Raw genomic sequence first — 19029 nt, 5'->3', positions numbered from 1 at the left:
CGTTGCCATCAACGTGTCTCATCGCCATTTGCCTTTGTTATAGCCATTGTCGATGCCTCCATGGCTGTTCACCTGCACAGCCGCCTCCGCCATCAATGCTTCTGTTCTCCACTGTTGCAACCTTCACTGACGTCTCCATCTCATTCGCCTGCATTGCCATCGCCTCCACCTCCGATCACTCACTGTATCACTGCCACTGACGCTCAAACGAGGAGAGAGGGAGAGAGGGGGAAGGGTACAGGCACCGTCAACGCCTCCATCTCCATTCACCTGCATTGCCACCGTCGCCAACAACCCTCTTGTCGGTGTTCACCTCCAACTGCTTCGTCGTCGCCTTCGCCTCCGGTCACCTGCTGTATTGTTGCCGTCGATGCTTGAACGAGGAGAGAGGAAGAGAGGGGGAAGGAGAAAGGGGTTTTGACACGTGGCATGTTTTGATTGGCTGCTATTGCACAATCAACAAATAAACTTTTACTCTTTGCCACATTAGCGCCATGTCACCCACTCCAGCGAGGGGGTCACCGAAAAATCTGAAATGTGATCATATTGCTAAACAAATCAAACTTTTGTGATCACAAAGTAAAGAATTGAAGTTGAGTGATCAAAATAGAAAAGACACCAAAGTTAAGTGATATTTGGTGTGATTTACCTCAAGCCGAGCTTGAACCTAACTTTGAAACTCAATTTGTAAAGAAGTCGAATTTGAGCTCAGTAAAACTCAACTTGTTAAAACTCGCGAACATGTTTGATTAGAGGCTCATGATTAATAATAGACTCGATTAGAGTTCGTAAATATGCTTGATTAGAAGTTCACGAATAGTTACTGAACAAGTTTGTTTATAAATACATTAATACATTTATTTATAATTTTATAAATATGTTATTTAACATAAAGTTATCAAACTTTAAATTATTATAATAATATAATTAAATTGAATATGTTTAAAATTATTATATATATTAATTTAATCATTTAATATAATATAATATATGTATATATAATAAAGCAAAATAACAAATTAGGTTTAACCAAACACCATATAAATAGTTGTCTAAATTAAAAACCCTAATTTGTTGATGTTATATTTGAAGTTATTATTAGTTGATTATTATGTTAATGTTATGTTTGTTGATTATCAAGTTTGATTTAAAGTTGTATTTGTTGATTATTTGCATATTATATTATCAGTTTTTTTAAAAATAATTGTAACAAATTCGAGCTCGAGCTCGGGCTCGGGGTTTCCAAAAGCTTGTTGAGCCCAGACTCAGGCTTGCCAAAAGCTTGTTGAGCCCGAGCTTGAGCTTTGGCTTGCAGTAGGCACTCGAGCTCGATTGATGTACTGAACTTGAGCCCAGAAACTAGCTCGGTTGTGTACTGAACTTGAGCCTAGAAATTGGCTCACTAACTGAGCCTAAGCTCAGCGACGCTTGGCTTGGCTCAGTTCGATTGCTACCCTATGGTTTACAAGTTCTAGTTTGTCTTTAAAAAACAAGAAACTAAGGTCAAACTATAATCTGACAAAGTATATTATTTACTCAATAGGGACTCCTTTGAATAGATTGAATGAAATAGAACATGTATTTAGCAAAAGAGCTAAAGGAAGACTAGGAAAAGGTTGACTCCACATGGCGGGATAAAAGGTTGATATGTAGTTGTATTATTTACCCAAAAAATTATACCTTCGCAAAAAATGTTTTAATGATAATTTTTTTACTCAACTATTTGTTCTGTTTAAAATTTTTTATGGAAGTTTTTATATGGACCATGGTTTAAAAATTTGCATTGAAAGGTAAAAGATTCTATATAACTTTTATATTCCCCAAACCATGGTTTAAATCAAACCTAATTGTAATTTTATGGGTTGGCTTAGCAGCCTTAGCTACTACAAATAGTTTGGTTTGGTTTGGAGATAAACAAACCGTAAATTATAGTTTGGTCTTTAAATTCCAAACTGAACCAAATTGGACCATGCATGCTCTTATCCTCTATGGTGTATGTATTGGGCTTGGACTTGTGGTATAGTACATATAGTATCAAGATTTTGGGAATGGACTTAAGCTCAGGTGTGGAGCTTGGGCTTGATCTTTACGTTTGAATGGCTTGGACCTTATGCAAGGGCATGGTCTCCTACTAGCTTGATCTTATGTTGGGCTATAGCTTGGTTTTAGGCTTACACAGGGGCTTGGATTGCTGTTGGGTCTTGGCTTCTGTCTTGGGCTAGAGTTAGAGCTTGGTCTTGGGGTGGACTCAAACTTGCTATTTCCCTTAGGCTTAGACTAGGAATAGAATTTGATGCTTGCATTGCGTTAATTTTGGGCTTAGATCTTCTCTTGAGCTTAGGCTTGGCTAGGACTACTATTTGGTACTGGGAATGACCTTATTTTAGATTTGGAGTTAGGATAAGAGGTTTGGGATTGGGCTTGTCCTTGGGGTCAGTTTTGGGCTCTGATTTTTCCCTTTGACTTGTTTTGGTCTTCTTCTTGGGCTTGAATTTAGTGTAGGATTCTGCTTTGGCTATGTCTTGTGTTTGCACTGGGGATAGGCTTGGCAAGCTAGGTCTTAAACTTGGTTTGCGCTTCAGGCAGGACATGGGAATGGGCTTTGGCTTCATTCTTGATAAGTTGAAAGTGGAAGCTATCTACTTATTGAGGCATTTGATGGAAAGGTCTATAGATACATAGGAGTTTATCTGGTGTTTATATACTTGTGAAAATCTTATAACAAAGTTTCAAAGAAGTCTTATAAAGGGTTTTGGAGAATAAAGGAGTTCAGGTTTAACATATATAATTTATTAAAGGGATGTATCACAAAGTATAAGCAATGTGATAGGACATAGGAAGGAAATATTTAGATCTTTCCAATTATAATTGGATTACATCAAGGATATGCACCAAGTCCTCCCTTTACTTTAGTGATGGATGAACTCACTAAGCATGTCTATGGAAAGGTGCCTTGCTGTATATTTTGTTGTGGATGATGCTATCTTTTTGAATGAATATATGGAATGTACATTAAATAACAAGAAGTATGATGATGGTATTGTGAGGCTTAGACATCAAGTTATTCCAAGAAAATACCGATTTTGATATCTTGGATTGATTGTTTGAAAAGGAGGGAAGATTATGGAGGATGTTGCTCATAAAATCAAGGAAAGATGGTTAAAGTGTAGAGGTGTGTCCATTTTATTTTATTGTAAAATCCCTTTAAAGCTAAATAAATTTTTTATCGAACAACTATAAAACCATCTTTGTTGTATGCCTCAGAATGTCAAGTAATTAAGTACCAATATTTGCAAAATATGAGCATAGTTAAGATGGGGATGTTATAGTTGATGGGCACCCATACAATAAAAGACAATAAGAAACACAATTATACACTATAAGATTGGAATGGCACCTATTGAAAATAAGTTGTGAGATACATCATTAATATGGTTTGGACATGTGAGAACAAGATTGATAGATGCATTTCTGAGATGAGTGGATGACAAGGAGAAAGTTTGTAGCAAAAGAAGGAGAGGAAGACCAATGACAACTTGGTAGGAAACCTTTAACATAACATAGATTATAATGGCCTTACTAAGCATATGACCATAAATAGAGATGGTTGGAGGTTTAAAACTCATGTACGCAACCTTATCTAGAAGTATTAAGGCTTGTGATTGTTATTGTTGTTGTATTATCTTAGTGCATAAGTGAAAAGGAGACTTAGCTTGAATTATGGAGGAACACTTTAACATCAAATGTTTGTTTCAAGATGAACAAGTAAAGAACTGAATATTTGAAATGCAAGTTTAATACAATAGACGTGTGGATGATTTTGTAGCGAGACTTAAAAATCAAGTATTATAAGAAAAGATTAATTTATATATCTCATAGAATCAAAGCAAAATGGTTAAAGTGGAAAACTGGTTCTTGCATTTTGAACAATTATATAATATTTTAAAGTTAAAAGAAAAGTTGTATTGAACTACTATAATTTTTTTTATGGCATAGAATGTTGGGTAGTTTCATGTTAACATGTACAACATATGAGCTTGATGTCACAACCCAAGGAGAATTAAAGGGTCAATACTGTAATTAGTTACCATTGTTTGTTAGGAGATTGTTTAAGAATTGTGGTGTTGTAATGGCAAATATGTTGCAGTAACCCAAAGATTCCAAGGCACGAAAACTTGTTTTCCTTAAGACTTTGTTTGTCCCAAAATACAATGCACAAGGGATCCAAACAAGCCTCCAAGATACAATGGAATCAAAAGTAATGTTTGTTGGCGAATGTGCAATTCTCGATAACAAACCCAAACACATGGAATTAATAACAAACACGAGAGGTTTTGTATTCTAATTCTGCAGGAAAAGAATACAAAGAATTGATCAAAGAATACAAAGAATTATGAAGTTTTATGTAAGAAGGTAGGAGAAGAATAAGGAGAGAGAAACAATATGAATCATCAAGTGTTTTGATCCAATAATACATCAATCTAGTTATAGATAATGTTACAACCCATCACCAAAGGTACACCCCTTCACCAAAAGTTACAATCACTTATTTGTGTAAATAGAATTTAAAACAAGTGAGGCACAACCTTTCACTAAAGTTTACAACCATTTATATGTGTAAATAGAATTTGAAAGGTTATAACTATTCATATGTATAAATAGAATTCAAAACAAGTGAAAGGTTACAACCTCTAGTTCCTTGACTTGGATCTCTTCCCAAACTTGTTAACCAGGTTACAACAAATTCTTTTTGAAAATCTCTCCAACAATGCTGTTAGTTTTGTTGTAGTGCACATGGGTGTTGTTTCTAGATTTTTCTTTTAGTTGAATAGCCTATAAATAGGCTCTAGTATGTAAAGAAGAGTATGTTGGAATGATATAGTGAATTCATATTTCCCTCCTTACTCTCTCTCTCTCGTTCTCCCTTGTTTTTCCTCTTTTATCTTGATTTATGCTCTGTCTCTCCCTCCAATTCTTCTCCATTTCTCTCCTGAATTCTTCCAATTTCCTTCCTAGACCCTAAGCTAAACCCTAGGGCATGACATTTGATATCAGAGCCACCATTCCTTAGCAGCTTTCTCTATTGATTAATTTCTAACGCATAGTTCTGAAAGGCACGAGGCGCAAAAGGTCCTGGAGCCTGAGGCGCGAGGCGCGCCTTTGCGAAGTGAGGCGCACTTTTTAGGAAAAAAACTTAAAATCTTGTAAAATCATAAACAACTATCAAATTATCAATAATAACACATTCATATCATTCATGATTCATTATCTTCAAATTCTATAAACTAACAACATCAAAGTTAATTCATTCATCATGCAAATTCTAAACTAGGAACATCATCAAAGTTCAAACTTAAAGTCTCAAACTTTACCAAGTACCAATTATAATGCAAAGTTCTAAACAAACACATAAACACTACAAGTCCACAATCAATATAAAGAAGTTTTTTAATCAATCATCATTAAGAAGATCATCAACATCAAGGTCAATATCTTCATCATCCCCTTCAATCACCCCTTTATCTTCTTCTTCATCTCTCAATTCTCCTCCCTCTTCCAAGTCTTCATCATTTTCGGTCCCTGCCTCACTTTCCTCCTCTTCAATCTCCTGAGTTACTCGCCGCTTTGAAGCCGAAACCGAAATTGATCCCAATTGTGATCGAGTTTGTTTAGTTCTTAAATTGATAACTAGGCTCTCCAACTCCTGCAGCCTGCAGCAACATTACTGCATGTCAACCCATCCCCAATGTCATCTGGAAAAATAGTTTCATCATCTTTATCATTCTCCTCATCAAGTTTTCCAGTCAACCATTCATTGCTTTCATCAATGTCGGTCAATATGATAGGGTCAATGGTATCACGCATTTGATACCGACGCCTCAATGCTCTATTGTATTTCACAAACACCAAGTCGTTTAAACGAAGTTGATCAAGTCTATTTCTCCGTTTAGTATGAAGCTACAACAATTTATGCAAAAACATACTAAGAATAAGCTACATGAAACAAACCAACTACTAATAAAAATTGTTAAGTGTTATATATACAATGCACTTACATTTTCAAACACACTCCAATTACGTTCACACCCAGATGAACTACAAGTCAAGCTAAGAATTTTAATTGCAAATTTTTGCAACATGGGTGTTGACATTCCATATGAAGCCCACCATTCAGCTGTCCAATAAAATTCATGGGTTAGTTATTATCTATTATCTAGAATGATTATATATATAATGTAATATATATATATATATGTGTACCTGGTGATTTCTCAGCTCTCTTTCTAATAGCCATATAGTTTCCAAAGAACCCATCTGCATTGTTATACATCGAAAGCTTAGCATCAATTTGGTCTTGAACCTTTACATCTGGATTTAACTTTCTAATGCATTCATATAAGCTAGTCATGATCTCTGGATCTATACGTTTAGCCTTGTAGAAATATTCTAGGTTCAAGTACCAACCAGCTGCGTGCAAGGGGCGATGAAGTTGAACATCCCATCGATTATCAATGATCTGAAAAATGGGTGCATACTTCTTTTCATCCCCATTAAAAGAGTTAGCAATCGCTTCTTTGGCCCTATCCATGGTCTCATATATGTATCCCATAGCAGGCTTCTTCTCACCATCCACTAAGCGCAATACACGCACCAATGGACCAGCCACCTTTAAAGCATATACAACATTGTTCCAAAATGAAGGCATCAAAATCACTTCTACAACCTTTTTAGCCTCGGCTTCTTTTACCCACTTGCTTGTCATCCACTCCTCGGAGGTAAACATCCTTCTAAGGTTGCTTTTCAGACCATGCATCCTGCCCAAAGTGATAAAGGCAGTTGCAAACCAAGTTTTTGCAGGCCTCAACAACTCTTTCTTGTCAGTAAACCTTCTAAGCATGTTTACTAGACCCGAACGAGTATAGATATAGCTATTCACCATAACAGCTCTCTCAAATGTCTTCTTCATATTAGGCAACTTGAAAATATCTTTCAACATTAAATCCAAGTAGTGCGCTGCACATGGTGTCCAAAACAACGTAGGATATTTTGCCTCCAAAAATCTTCCTGTTATTATTTAGAGTGAAATTTACAAGATATTAGTAAATAATAAATATCTAATGAATATTCAAATTGTTCTATTTATAAACATAATACAAATTACAAAAATGAATTTCATACCTGCTAAAACATTGTTTGAAGCACTATCGGTGATCACTTGCACCACATTTCTTACTCCAATCTTTTCCACACATTTACTTAATAATTGAAACATCTTTTCCCCAGTCTTTGAATAGCTAGAACCATTAACAGACTCCAAAAACATACTTCCTTTAGGAGAATTGACTAAAAAGTTAATCAATGTCCTTTCCCTCTTGTCTTTCCAGCCATCTGACAAAATAGAACATCCATATTTGGCCCACGCCTCTTCATGATCTTTCATCATTTCACGAGTGGCTTCCACCTCTTGTTTGAGAAGGGGAACCTTGACTTCATGGTAACTAGGCGGCTTCACACTCGGACCATACTGACCAATTGCTTCTATAAATACTTTAAAACTGTCATATGTCACTGCATTGAATGGAATGCCTGCATCATACATCCATTGTGCAAAGCTTCTACAAACTCAAGCTCTTAACTCTTTTTTTGTAAAATCATGCTCACCCAACCTTGTTTGCTTTCCTTTGCCCTTGCTTTTCAACACATTAACTTCTGGGTCTTTAAGAAAAACATCAAGTGGACCCTTTTGTGTTGGCCCTTTAACACTATCAACACTACCAATACCGCTTCTACTTCCGGTAGATACATTGGATCTTTTTCTACTTTGAGGCAGCGGCTCATCATCATCATCATCATACCCTTCACCAAATTGAAGATCATCATCTAACGATGCTATATTTCACTCATCCCTGTTATTTTTCTTCTTTTGCATGTACTCTCCAATCTCTTCTTTTACTAATGGAGGACATTTTGGACAAGCTTTAGTATTCCTAAAACCGCCCACAAGAAGTTGTTTCGCCTGAAATATACTACCTTTTGTTACTTTACGACAAAATTTACATGTCGTGGTATTTCTATCATTAGGATCAACTTCAAAATAATTCTATGCCGGGTCCGTTTTGGAAGTGGTTGACGACATTTATTGGGTTGTTGCAACACAATTCCAACTTCCACAAAATTCTCCTAATGATAGAAATAAACTATAAAGACTTAAAAGAGAGATCAACAACCAGCTGCCAGCAAGAGAAATTAGGCAAGAATGCAAGAAATAAACAAATAAGAAACAAGTAAAGAACTTATAAGATAGGAGAAGACTGTGGGCAGCCTTAACAGCTTGAACTTGAAGAGAAGATGAGAAGAGAGGCGAGGAAGAGAGGAGAAGACCGTGGGCAGAGGAGAATAGAGGAAGAGGGCGCGGCTGTAGAGGAAATTATCAGGATAGGAGGTGGGCGTGGTTGGATAGGAGAGGAAGAGAGGAGGCAGGCGCGGCTGGAGAGGAAAGGAAGAGGAAGATCAAGTCGAATTGGAGAAGAGAGGAAGAGAGGAGGGGGTCGCGACTGGAGAGGAGAGGAAGAAGAAGATTGGGCTGAGCTGGAGAGCAAGAGAGGAGGGGGTCGCGGCTGGAGAGGAGAGCAAGAAGAAGATCGGGCGAGCTGGAGAGGAAGAGAAGAGGGGGTCGCGGCTGGAGAGGAGAGGAAGAAGAAGATCGGGCGAGCTGGAGAGGAGAGGAAGAGAGGAGGCAGGTGCGACTAGGGCTAGAGAGGAAGAGGAAGATCGGGGGAGCAGCGAGCTGGAGAGGAGAGGCTGGAGAGGAGGCAAGCGTGGTTGGATGCTAGAGTCGGGAGGAGTGAGGAGCGATTGGGCTGCAAATTTTAATTAAAAGACCTATGTTTCATGAGGCGCGCCTCACGCCCCAGCGCCTAGGCGTGCAAGGCGAGGGCCTTGCCAAAATCGCCTCTCCTAGGCCCACGCGAGGCGCCAAACTGGCGCCTTGCGCCTAGGTACGCCTTTGATAACTATGTTCTAACGGATCAACGTCTGTTGTCCAACGGAGGTTGATTCTCGGAATTAGAGGGCGAATTCAGTTCCGGTGATTTTGACAAACCTTTGCAATTAAGTTGGGATTTGAAGTAGCAATTTCCGACGATCCAAGCTTGAGGTGAACGTCAGAGCGATCTTGAATCTGTACCAATCGCAAGCAAATCGCGTGTAAGCTGGGAGGTTGTTATCCATCACAATTGTCGGCTCTGATTGGCAATACAATTGCAGATCAGAGGCACAAAATTCAGGTAAATTCCGATAAGCCATTAGACAGTGATTGGGTGAGAGACGAAGACACCGAATCCGACGGGGAAGAAAGTCGCAATTGAAGCAGCAGTCCGTTGATGGTCGTTTGCGAGAAGCGATAGGGTGAAATGCTTTTGGAGGCCTTCGGAGGTTAAGAGTGAAACGGAGGCTCTGTTGAAGTTGGCGGCGTGGGTGAGGAGGGAGTCGGGACCAACAACAGACGGTGATTAGTTGTTGGTATTAGGATTCGACGAAACTAAGAGTAGGCTGCTCAGATTTGAAGGCGAATTCTACTGGTGCTCGGTGGTGTGCTAATCATTCTGATCGGAAGGTAATTCCAATTCAGACCGGTGAAGTCTTTGACTGGTATGCCACTACGTGCTACAGTTTTGAGCAAAAGGCGATTTTGACGGTGACTATGGACATATGCGATCATGTGCAGTTGATTGAGGAGAACTCTGGACTGCTGAATTTTGATTTTGAGTAAGGAAAATCAGAGGTTGCAACAGAAACGGATATTAAGTAATCGCTGAATAACTGACAGTGCAATCCAGGAAGAGGACTTGGATCAGAGGCGCTGAAATTCAGATCTAGGTCGCTGCAAGTGACTAAGGTCATTCAGTGGAACTCATTCCAGCAATCCTCGGTTCAGTGGCCAATTTGGATCGAGCTGTTAGCAGGCTCCAAGAGGAAATTGTCGGATTCTGCCAGCAAATCAGCCAGCAGTTGAATGTTGCCTTGAGCATATTAGCTCAGCAGTCTAATGTTCGCCTTCCAACGGATTTCACTCCCAGAGCTTCATTACGCCAATTCTAACGATGCCAAGATCTAGGTGGAGGCCTAATGATCCTTTGGAAGCAAGGGAGAGGTTGGAGGCAGAGGAGGGAGATGTGGTCAAAGGAGTTGGGGGAAACCCTTCCACATCCCCAGCACTGCAGATGGTTATTCCAGCATTTGAAAGAGATAGGCTATATGGTGGATCAGGAGGTGCGAGTAGGTGTTCTATCAATACCAAGTAACTGAAGGGGAGAAAGTGAACATGGCTGCAACTCATTTGGATGGTGTTGCAGACGCTTGGTTTCAAAATTGGAGTCGAGGAAGGGTGGAATGGAGCTGGCCGAAGTTCGTAAATGATCTCTACAATAGGTTCGGGCAGAAAACGAGGACGGATGTCATTAAGGGACTCAATAAGCTGAAACAGAAGGGAATGGTGGAGGAATATCAGGCGAAACGAGGCATTGAGAAACTGCCTTTTCAACTTCTTGATTTCATAGCAGCTCCAGGGATTGAGAAAATCAAATAGGCTTATATTGAAAAAGAGGATAGTAAGAAACTCCAACAGAAACAACAGGAGAGGATGCAGCCAAATATGGGAAAGATGGATATTAATTATTAGGTTCCCCATGATGCATTTTTCGAATATCAAACTAAGCCTAAGTTGACAACACGTAGTGATCTGTATTTTGAAGGAAAAGAGTTGGAGGAAGAGCTAAGGGGGATGAAGCCTGGGATGCTGTCACATGAACTAAGATAAGCTCTTGGGATGCCTAAAGGAGCTCCTTCCCCATGGCTCATCAACATGTAGAGATATGGTCCACCCTCTTCTTATCCGGATTTGAAAATTCTGAGGTTGAATGCTCCTATTTCTCCTGGAGCTAGTTTTGGTTATCATCTTGGTGGATGGGGTAAACCTCTTGTTGATGAATATGGTCGTCCACTCTATGGTGATGTTTTTGGGGTCTTGCAACAAGATCAGCCCAACTACGAGGAAGAACTAGTTAATAAGACCAAACATTGGGGTGATCTAAAGGAAGAAGAAGAGGAAATAGAAGAGGAGGTGGAAGAAGAGATCGAGGAAGAGGAGTTGGAAGATGACATTCAAACAGTTGACAGCCTCTCAAGCACTCCCACTAGTGTTGAGACTCTTTATGCTATTGATCTTCGAAAGCAGCAAAGGAAGGAGCCTGAAAAGCCTCTTTACCAAGTACTTGAGGAGAAGGAAGAAAGGATTACACCGGGCACCTTGCTTGGAACATCTCGTACCTATGTCATGGGCACGGGCACACAAGACAAGACAATAGCTGCCAAAAGGGTTGATTCGCTTAAAGGTCAGAAATTAGATAGAGTTGAGGTGACATTGCAGCCAAAAGAGCTGGAAGTAATGGACAATGTTCGGCCTGCAGAGTAGTTTGAATTTCTTTCTATGATTGGAAATGATATGGTTATAGGAACGATAGCTCAATTGGAACCATTTTCACTGGTAATAGGGAAGAGGTGGATAGCTGGACTTGGTGCTACAGCAAGTCATAATATTGTTATGATTGAGGAAAAAGAAAGGAGACAACAAAAGAGAAGGGAAATATGAGAAAATAACAAGAAAATGCGAAGAAGAAATCAGATTATGAAGGCTGGAATCGGATGAACAATAGGGTCAGCAACTATAGGTTTCTTGGGGAGAAGAAACTTTTCAAGGAGGGGAGATTGTCACGACCCAAGGAGAATTAAACAGTCAATATTGTAATTAGTTACCATTGTTTGTTAGGAGATGTTGTTAGTTCTAGTGTAGTGCACATGGGTGCTATTTCTAGATTTTTCTTTTAGTTAAATAGTCTATAAATAGGCTCTAGTATGTAGAGAAAAATATGTTGGAATGATATAGTGAATTCATGTTTCCCTCTGTACTTTCTCTCTCTCGTTCTCCCTTGTTTCTCTCTTTTCTCTTGATTTCTGCTCTGTCTCTCCCTCCAATTCTTCTCCGTTTCTTTCCTAAAGTCTTCCAATTTCCTTCCTAGACCCTAGCTAAACCCTAGGGTTGTGACACTTGACTAAGATAAGATGTTACAATAAAGGTGCTACCATATAAGAAAGGGTAAATTACCAAAAAGCACCCAATTTTCACCATGTTTTCAATTTTATACTCAACTTTTATTTCTATTTTTTTTCAATAAGGGCATCCTGCTTTTTATTTTATTTCAATTATAGATTGTCATCTGATTTTGCTAATATCCTGTCAGATCTAACAGATCTAACAAGAGTTTCTTCAAGAATTCCGCAAGGAATTCTAGGGTTGTGATAGGAGTTCGACCGTAGGGAGAGAGAAAAGTATAGAACGAGAGAAAGAGAGGGAAAATTAAGAGGGAAAATCAAGATTCAATTCATTCCTCTCTTCTTCGGTGAGATCAGTCCCTATTTGTATTGATTTCCCACAGCAAGTTGAAGTCTCCCACCAAGCGCAACTTGCCCCGCGCTACTTGCAGGCATGTGTGGGATGTGAGTTAGTTATTCTGTTACCTGATTACATTTATTAGGCGGTACATGACAATACCCACCCCTTGAGGAATTTCTTGTCCTCAAGAAATACAAAGTAAACTTGCTACCCTAGGAAATTGCTTGAGTAAGTCCGGAAGGTACTCCCATGTGTTGTCATCCATGGGTAGATGATGCCATTTGACCAGTACTTGAATTAAGGGCGCCCCTTGCCGGTAGATGACCCTTCTGTCGAGGATAGCTTCTGGCTCAGTTGTAGGTTCGTGGTTCTCTGTTCCAGCTGGTAGCTCAAGGCTTGCTAGTTGGCCCCCTATGTATTTCTTGAGTAAAGACACATGAAATACTGGATGGAAATGGGAGCTGTCTGGTAGTTGCAGTTTGTAGGCTACCTTGCCTATCTTTGCTAAAATAGGAAAAGGGCCGTAGTACCTCGAGTTGAACTTGGTTATTGGTTCGTTGGTGATGGCTTTTATCTGAGGGCTTCTGAGCTTCAAATCCACCTTGTCATCTACTGAAAATTCCCTTCCGCTTCTTCCTTTGTCTGCTTGTTGTTTCATTCTATTTTGTGCCATAGCCAAGTCTCTTCTTAGTTGTTGCAGTAACTCTTGTCTCTGCTGAAGGTGGTCATACACTGCTGCAACATTAGTTAGCTCAGGTGGGGTCGGAAGTAGGGGAGGTTTGTACCAAAAGAGAGCTTCAAATGGTGACATTTTGATGGAATTGTGGTGACTAGAATTATACCACCACTGGGCTAGAGCAAACCACTTATACCATTTCTTAGGCTGTTGAAAACACAAACATCTTAGGTAATTTTTCAGACATTGATTAACCCTTTCGGTCTGCCCATCTGTTTGAGGGTGATAGGTGGATGACCTGTTTAATCAGATTCCCATTGATTTCAGCAACGTTTGCCAAAAAAGGCTGGTAAAGACTTTGTCCCGATCAGATATGATGGTGCGAGGAACCCCATGTAGCTTGATGACTTGTTCAAGGAACACTCGTGCAACTTCACCGATAAAGTGTGCAGATTTTGTAAATCGATCAACTACCACCAATATACAATCTCTACTCTCTGATCTGGGAAGACCTTCAATAAAATCCATAGAAACACTCTCCCAAGCTTGCTCCAGAATGCTTAAGGGTTGCAGTAACCCTGGTGTGGCCACAGTTTCATACTTGCACCTTTTGCAAGTGTCACAAGTCATTACAAACTGGGTTATTGTCTCTTTTAATTTAGGCCAAAAGAATAGTTGCTTTACCTTGTGGTAATTATTTTGAATGCCTGAATGCCCCCCCAAAGGGGACCCATGTAAGGCCTGAAGAATCTTGTCTTTCACCTGGTGACAGTCTCCAACCACTATCCTCCCCTTGTACTAGAGCACTCCATTCTGTAGCGTGCATCCTGGTCTACTGGTAGGATCTAAGATCAATTGCTCTAGGATCCTTTTGATGTGATCGTCTGCATCATAGCTGTGGGCCACCTCTTGGTACCATGTTGGTACTATCGTTGTGATGGATGCTACCTCTCCTTGCTGCTGACATCTTGAAAGAGCATCTGCCACCACATTATCTTTGCCCTTCTTATATTGTATAATGTAATCAAGACCCATCATCTTTTCCATACCTTTCTTTTGTAGTTGTGTGTGGAGTTTTTGTTGCAGCAGGTACTTCAAACTCTGGTGGTCAGTCTTGATCACAAATTGACTTCCCTATAGATAATGCCTCCACTTCTCCACTGCCATTAAGACGGCCACAAATTCCTTCTCGTAAATACTCAAGCCCACGTGTCTTTGGGCTAGTGCTTGGCTGAGAAATGCTATGGGTCTGCCTTCCTGTATCAGTACCGCACCTATACCATTATCACATGCATCGATCTCGACCACAAAGGTCTTGCTGAAGTCTGGTAATCCCAATACCGGTGCCTCGCTCATGGCTTGTTTCAACTGTTTAAAAGTTGTCTCTGTTTTAGGCCCCCATCTAAACCCTTCCTTTTTAAGCAGCTACGTTAAGGGTCAACTTATCATCCCATATCCCTTCACAAACCTCCTGTAGTACCCAGTCAGGCCTAGGCATCCTCTTAATGCTTTGAGAGTGGCCGGTCTGGGCCATGCTTGCATAGCTGCAACCTTTTGCGGATCAGTGCTAACCCCTCTTCCTGATATGATATAACCCAGGTATTCAACTTGTCTTTGTGCAAATGAACACTTTGACTTCTTAAGATACAATTGGTTGAATCTAAGGATCTCAAAAGTAGCCTTGAGGTGTGTAAGGTGTTGGTTAAAAGAATGGTTGTACACGAGTATGTCGTCAAAGAATACGAGAATAAAACTCCTTAGGTGCGGTTCGAATATCTGGTTCATTAAGGATTGGAAAGTGGCTGGAGCATTAATGAGACCAAAAGGCATTACTAAGAATTCGTAATGGCCTTGGTGGGTTCGAAAAGCTATCTTATGAATGTCTTGGGGGTTCATCCTAATCTGGTGGTAGCCTGCCCTCAAATCCAATCTAGAAAAAATGGTGGCACTCCTTAATTCATCTAGGAGATCTTCAATGAGGGGAATGAGAAATTTATCTTTGACAGTTAGGGCATTCAATTGTCGGTAATCTACACAAAAGCGCCACGTTCCGTCCTTTTTTTTTACTAATAGAACTGGGGATGCAAACGGGCTATGGCTGGGTTGAATGAGAGAATGTTGCAGCATTTCTTTAACCATTTTCTCTATTTCTGTTTTCTGTGTTGGGGGGTAACGATAGGCTCGGGTGTTGCAAGGTTCTGTTTGAGGTTTCAGGATGATGGAGTGGTCGTGGGTTCGAGGTGGAGGTAAGGTCTTAGGCTCTTTAAAAAGATCCTCATATTCAACCAAAAGTAAATCAAGTAAGTCAAGTTGGTTTACCTCCCATGCTTGTTGGGCTGGACTGCTGACCACCAGCCTGAGTTCTCCTGCGTTCCCTGGTTCCTCCTCTTCCTCTTCAAGTGCTTGAATGGAAAAGAGTTGAGCCACACTGCTCATTTTTTGCTTCAGTAACCTCTGCAGCCGTTTTCCTGTAATCATTTTACACATTCCCACTTCTTTGCTCCCCACTATAGTCATTCTTCTTCCCTCCTTCTCAAACGTCACTTCCATCCTATTAAAATCAAAGCATATAGGGCTCACATGCTTCATCCAATCCACCCCTAAGACCACATCACAGCCCCCCAATTTGAGCAATCTAAGATCAGTTTCGAAATTTTCTCCTTGCATGGCCCAACAAAATCCAGCACATGCAGATTTACTCACCACCTTACTTCCATCAGCTACTGTCACTGTGAGAGGTTGCGTACTAATGAGAGGGCATTTCAATTTTTTTACAGTTTCCTCATCCAGGAAACTGTGGGTACTCCCACTATCTATGAGAATCATCAACTTGTATTCTCCCACTCTTCCTTCCACCTTAATGATTTTGTTGTTAGCCAATCCCTGCAATGCGTGCAATGAAATTTCTCCATTATCTTCCTCTCCTTCATCATGTATTTCCGTTACATCCTCTTCTTCAATACTATCCTCTTCGCTTTCTAGCAACAACAGTTGCTTCTTGCACTGATGCCCCAAAAAATACCTATCTCCACATTTGAAGCAGAGGTTAGCCTGTCTTCTCTGTTCCATTAATCTATCTCCTTGTACTTTAGGACCCATCGATGGCAAGCCCTTCATCTCTTGCGTGCCCCTGAAATTGTCCCTTCCTTGATTCCTTCCCACGGGAGTCAACACATTGTGAGTTGCTCCCCTATTCAGCAACCTCTGTTTTTTCATAAGCGCTTCCACTGTCAACTCATGCAACCTGGCACTATCTGTGGCATGTTTAAGGGTCTTTGGTTGCAAGACTTTCACCATAGGTCTCAATTCCTCACTCAATCCACTTTTAAAGCTCGAGACAAAATATCCTTCTGTGAGATAAGGATTGTGGTTGAGCATCAATGCCTTTAACTCTTCAAACCTCCTTTGATACTCCACCACTGATCCTCCTTGCCGAATCTTATTGAATTCTTCTCTTACATCAGTCATTCCCCTTTCTCCAAACCTTTCACATAATTCCTCCGCGAACTCTGCCTAATGGCATTCCTCTTTCACCTTGTCCCATCCTTGATACCAATCATCCCCTGCATCATTGAGATAGGCTGCAGCTAGAGTCACCTGCTGTTGCTCCAGTACGCCATACCATTCAAAGGCTCTTTCACACCTCCTCACCCACCATCTAGGGGTGTTTCCGTCAAACATGGGAATATCCAATTTAGGCATAGGAATTCCCAGATGACCTTGAATCCCAACTACTCCTTGTCTTCGTTCGACTTCATTTTCTCCTGTTTCTAGTTGATCCTCCTCCATCTCGGATGTCTCCGGCCTCCTTCGATTCGTCCCATGATTGGGAAGAATCAATTCTACTTTGTCTCGAGGAGGAAAATTAGGTGATAGACTTACCTGGTGTTGTCGGGTGAACATCACCATAAACCTTTGCAATTGCTCCCTGATCTGCGCTCCCACTTCTTCACGGATTTGACTGACTGCTCCATCTAGTTTGCGATCAATGGATATGATCACTTCATGGTTGCGATTGGATCCAAGCTCCAGCTGATCCACCCTCGTTGTCAAATCCAACTCCGTGGAGCCAAACTGCTGCAGCTGCATCTCCATGTTCTTCATCCTGGTACCCTCCGCCATCTTCCCAAATTCACCGTAATTAGAACTGGCCCGGATGGGCTCTGATATCAAATTGTCAGATCTAACGGATCTGACAAGAGTTTCTTCAAGGATTCCGCAAGGAATTCTGGGGTTGTGATAGGAGTTTGACTGTAGGGAGAGAGAAAAGTATAGAACCAGAGAAAGAGAGGGAAAATTAAGAGGGAAAATCAAGATTCAATTCATTCCTCTCTTCTTCGGTGAGATCAGTCCCTATTTGTACTGATTTCCCACAGCAAGTTGAAGTCTCCTGCCAAGCGCAACTTGCCCCGCGCTACTTGCAGGCATGTGTGGCATGTGAGTTAGTTATTCTATTACCCGATTACATTTCTTAGGCGGTACATGACATATCCATTGTTAATTGGTGTCATGGTTGCTACATAGGCTCAAAAGCAAAGGGAGGGAGAAGGTAGGCAGGCCACTGACCATCCACATACTCAACGACAGTGAGTAGTCTCTCTCAGCGGTGATGAATAACTATGTGGTTCAAGTTTGATAACATTGGGAATGGGAGTTATGAAGGTGGCGAAGCTGCAAAAGTCAAGGCGGCTTTATGGGAGAGGGTGGCAAGTTTTAGGACGATTTTGGGAAGAGGGAAGAGGATTTTGGAGATGGAGTGTAACTACAATTCACAATTGAAACTGAAAAGAAAGTTTGGTTTGGCTATCAAAAAATTATGAGTTTGGTTCTTTTTCTGGGTAATTTACCCTATAAGGGGGTGTTTGTTAATTAAGATAAGAGGGAGAAAAGGTCAGATATGGGAAGCATTCCGGATGTTTGGTCTTTCCAACGTATTTGTTAAGCTTATCCGGTCATTTCCGGAAAAGGCCTCACGTGACCTCTTATCTCCCCCTTTCAAGATAAATTTATCCGACCTCCCCCATCGGATAAATTTATCTGGCTTTTTCAAGATAAGTCTCAATTACTTATCTACCCCTTGTAAGATAGTTAATGCCATTTAATGCATTTTAAAGATTTAAATTTATTAAAAAGCTTATTTATTTATCTCTTATAATTAATATTATTTAATATATTTTTAAATTATTATATGTTTTGACAATTTTTAAAATTTAAATGACATTATTCATTTCATTAATTTTTAAAATTTAAATTTCTCTCTCTCTCTATATATTTTATTAACTAATATAATTCATTTCATCAATTTTTAAATTATTTTATTTAATTTTATATTTTATTATCTATTATGAAAATATGTTTTGACTATTTTTATTTATGTAGGTGGAATTATTGTAATCCTAACAATTATTATTTATACTTTTCAACTCTTTTTAAATTTATTTTTGAACTTGAATTTAGAAAATAAAATATTATTTTTAATTTTAATCTTAATTTTTTTGACAATTCATATTAATCATAAAATACTATTTTAATCATAAATTTGGTAATAGGGATATTTTGGTAAAAAAACCCTTATCTTGGTGCTTATCATATGTATTAACAAACACGTGGAAAGAAAAAATATAGTTACCAATGGATTCTAAAAAATTTAACAAACAGTCTGATAGAAATCTTGGAATGCTTCCCGGCCTTATCTTGATCATTCCATATCTTGGTCCGGAAAGTATCCCAATCTTATCTTGATATCACCCTATCTTGCTCATTTTAACAAACGCCCCCTAAGAAAATATAAAATTCGAAATAATGTTATTTGTGATACAACTATTGAAGATAAGTTACACAAGGTTTGATTAAGATAATTTGGATATATGAGAAGAAGACCAATAGACAAATATATGGGGAG

General features: G+C 39.7%; 2 protein-coding genes and 1 pseudogene across 2 annotated transcripts in view; 2 read left to right on the top strand and 1 right to left on the bottom strand.

Annotated features, from left to right (window-relative positions):
- Positions 1-19029, top strand: part of LOC127789155 (cis-prenyltransferase 4, chloroplastic-like) — a 46394-nt gene that overhangs the window by 1100 nt on the left and 26265 nt on the right. The gene's annotated exons all lie outside the window — the stretch shown is intronic.
- LOC127789156 (uncharacterized) lies at positions 5763-7183 on the bottom strand. Its single transcript, XM_052317958.1, has 2 exons — positions 6262-7183; positions 5763-6175 (listed from the first exon to the last, which is right to left on the bottom strand). Exons 1-2 carry the CDS (start codon positions 6995-6997, stop codon positions 6036-6038), a joined length of 876 nt encoding a protein of 291 aa, XP_052173918.1. The 5' UTR covers positions 6998-7183; the 3' UTR covers positions 5763-6035.
- Positions 9509-11686, top strand: LOC127789154 (uncharacterized; annotated as a pseudogene).

This window comes from Diospyros lotus, chromosome 13 (assembly GCF_014633365.1).
Source record: "Diospyros lotus cultivar Yz01 chromosome 13, ASM1463336v1, whole genome shotgun sequence".
Taxonomy (NCBI): domain Eukaryota; kingdom Viridiplantae; phylum Streptophyta; class Magnoliopsida; order Ericales; family Ebenaceae; genus Diospyros; species Diospyros lotus.
Note: the sequence above shows the minus strand (reverse complement) of the source record. Positions and strands in the feature narration are given on the sequence as shown.

What these genes read in the sequence shown, in the direction of transcription:
- LOC127789156 (XM_052317958.1), bottom strand. Translation starts at nt 6,997, where the DNA reads ATGTTGAAAGATATTTTCAAGTTGCCTAATATGAAGAAGACATTTGAG. An exon ending in GAGAGCTGAGAAATCACCAG is followed by an intron (nt 6,176 to 6,261) that starts GTACACATATAT and finishes TTTATTGGACAG; the next exon opens with CTGAATGGTGGGCTTCATAT.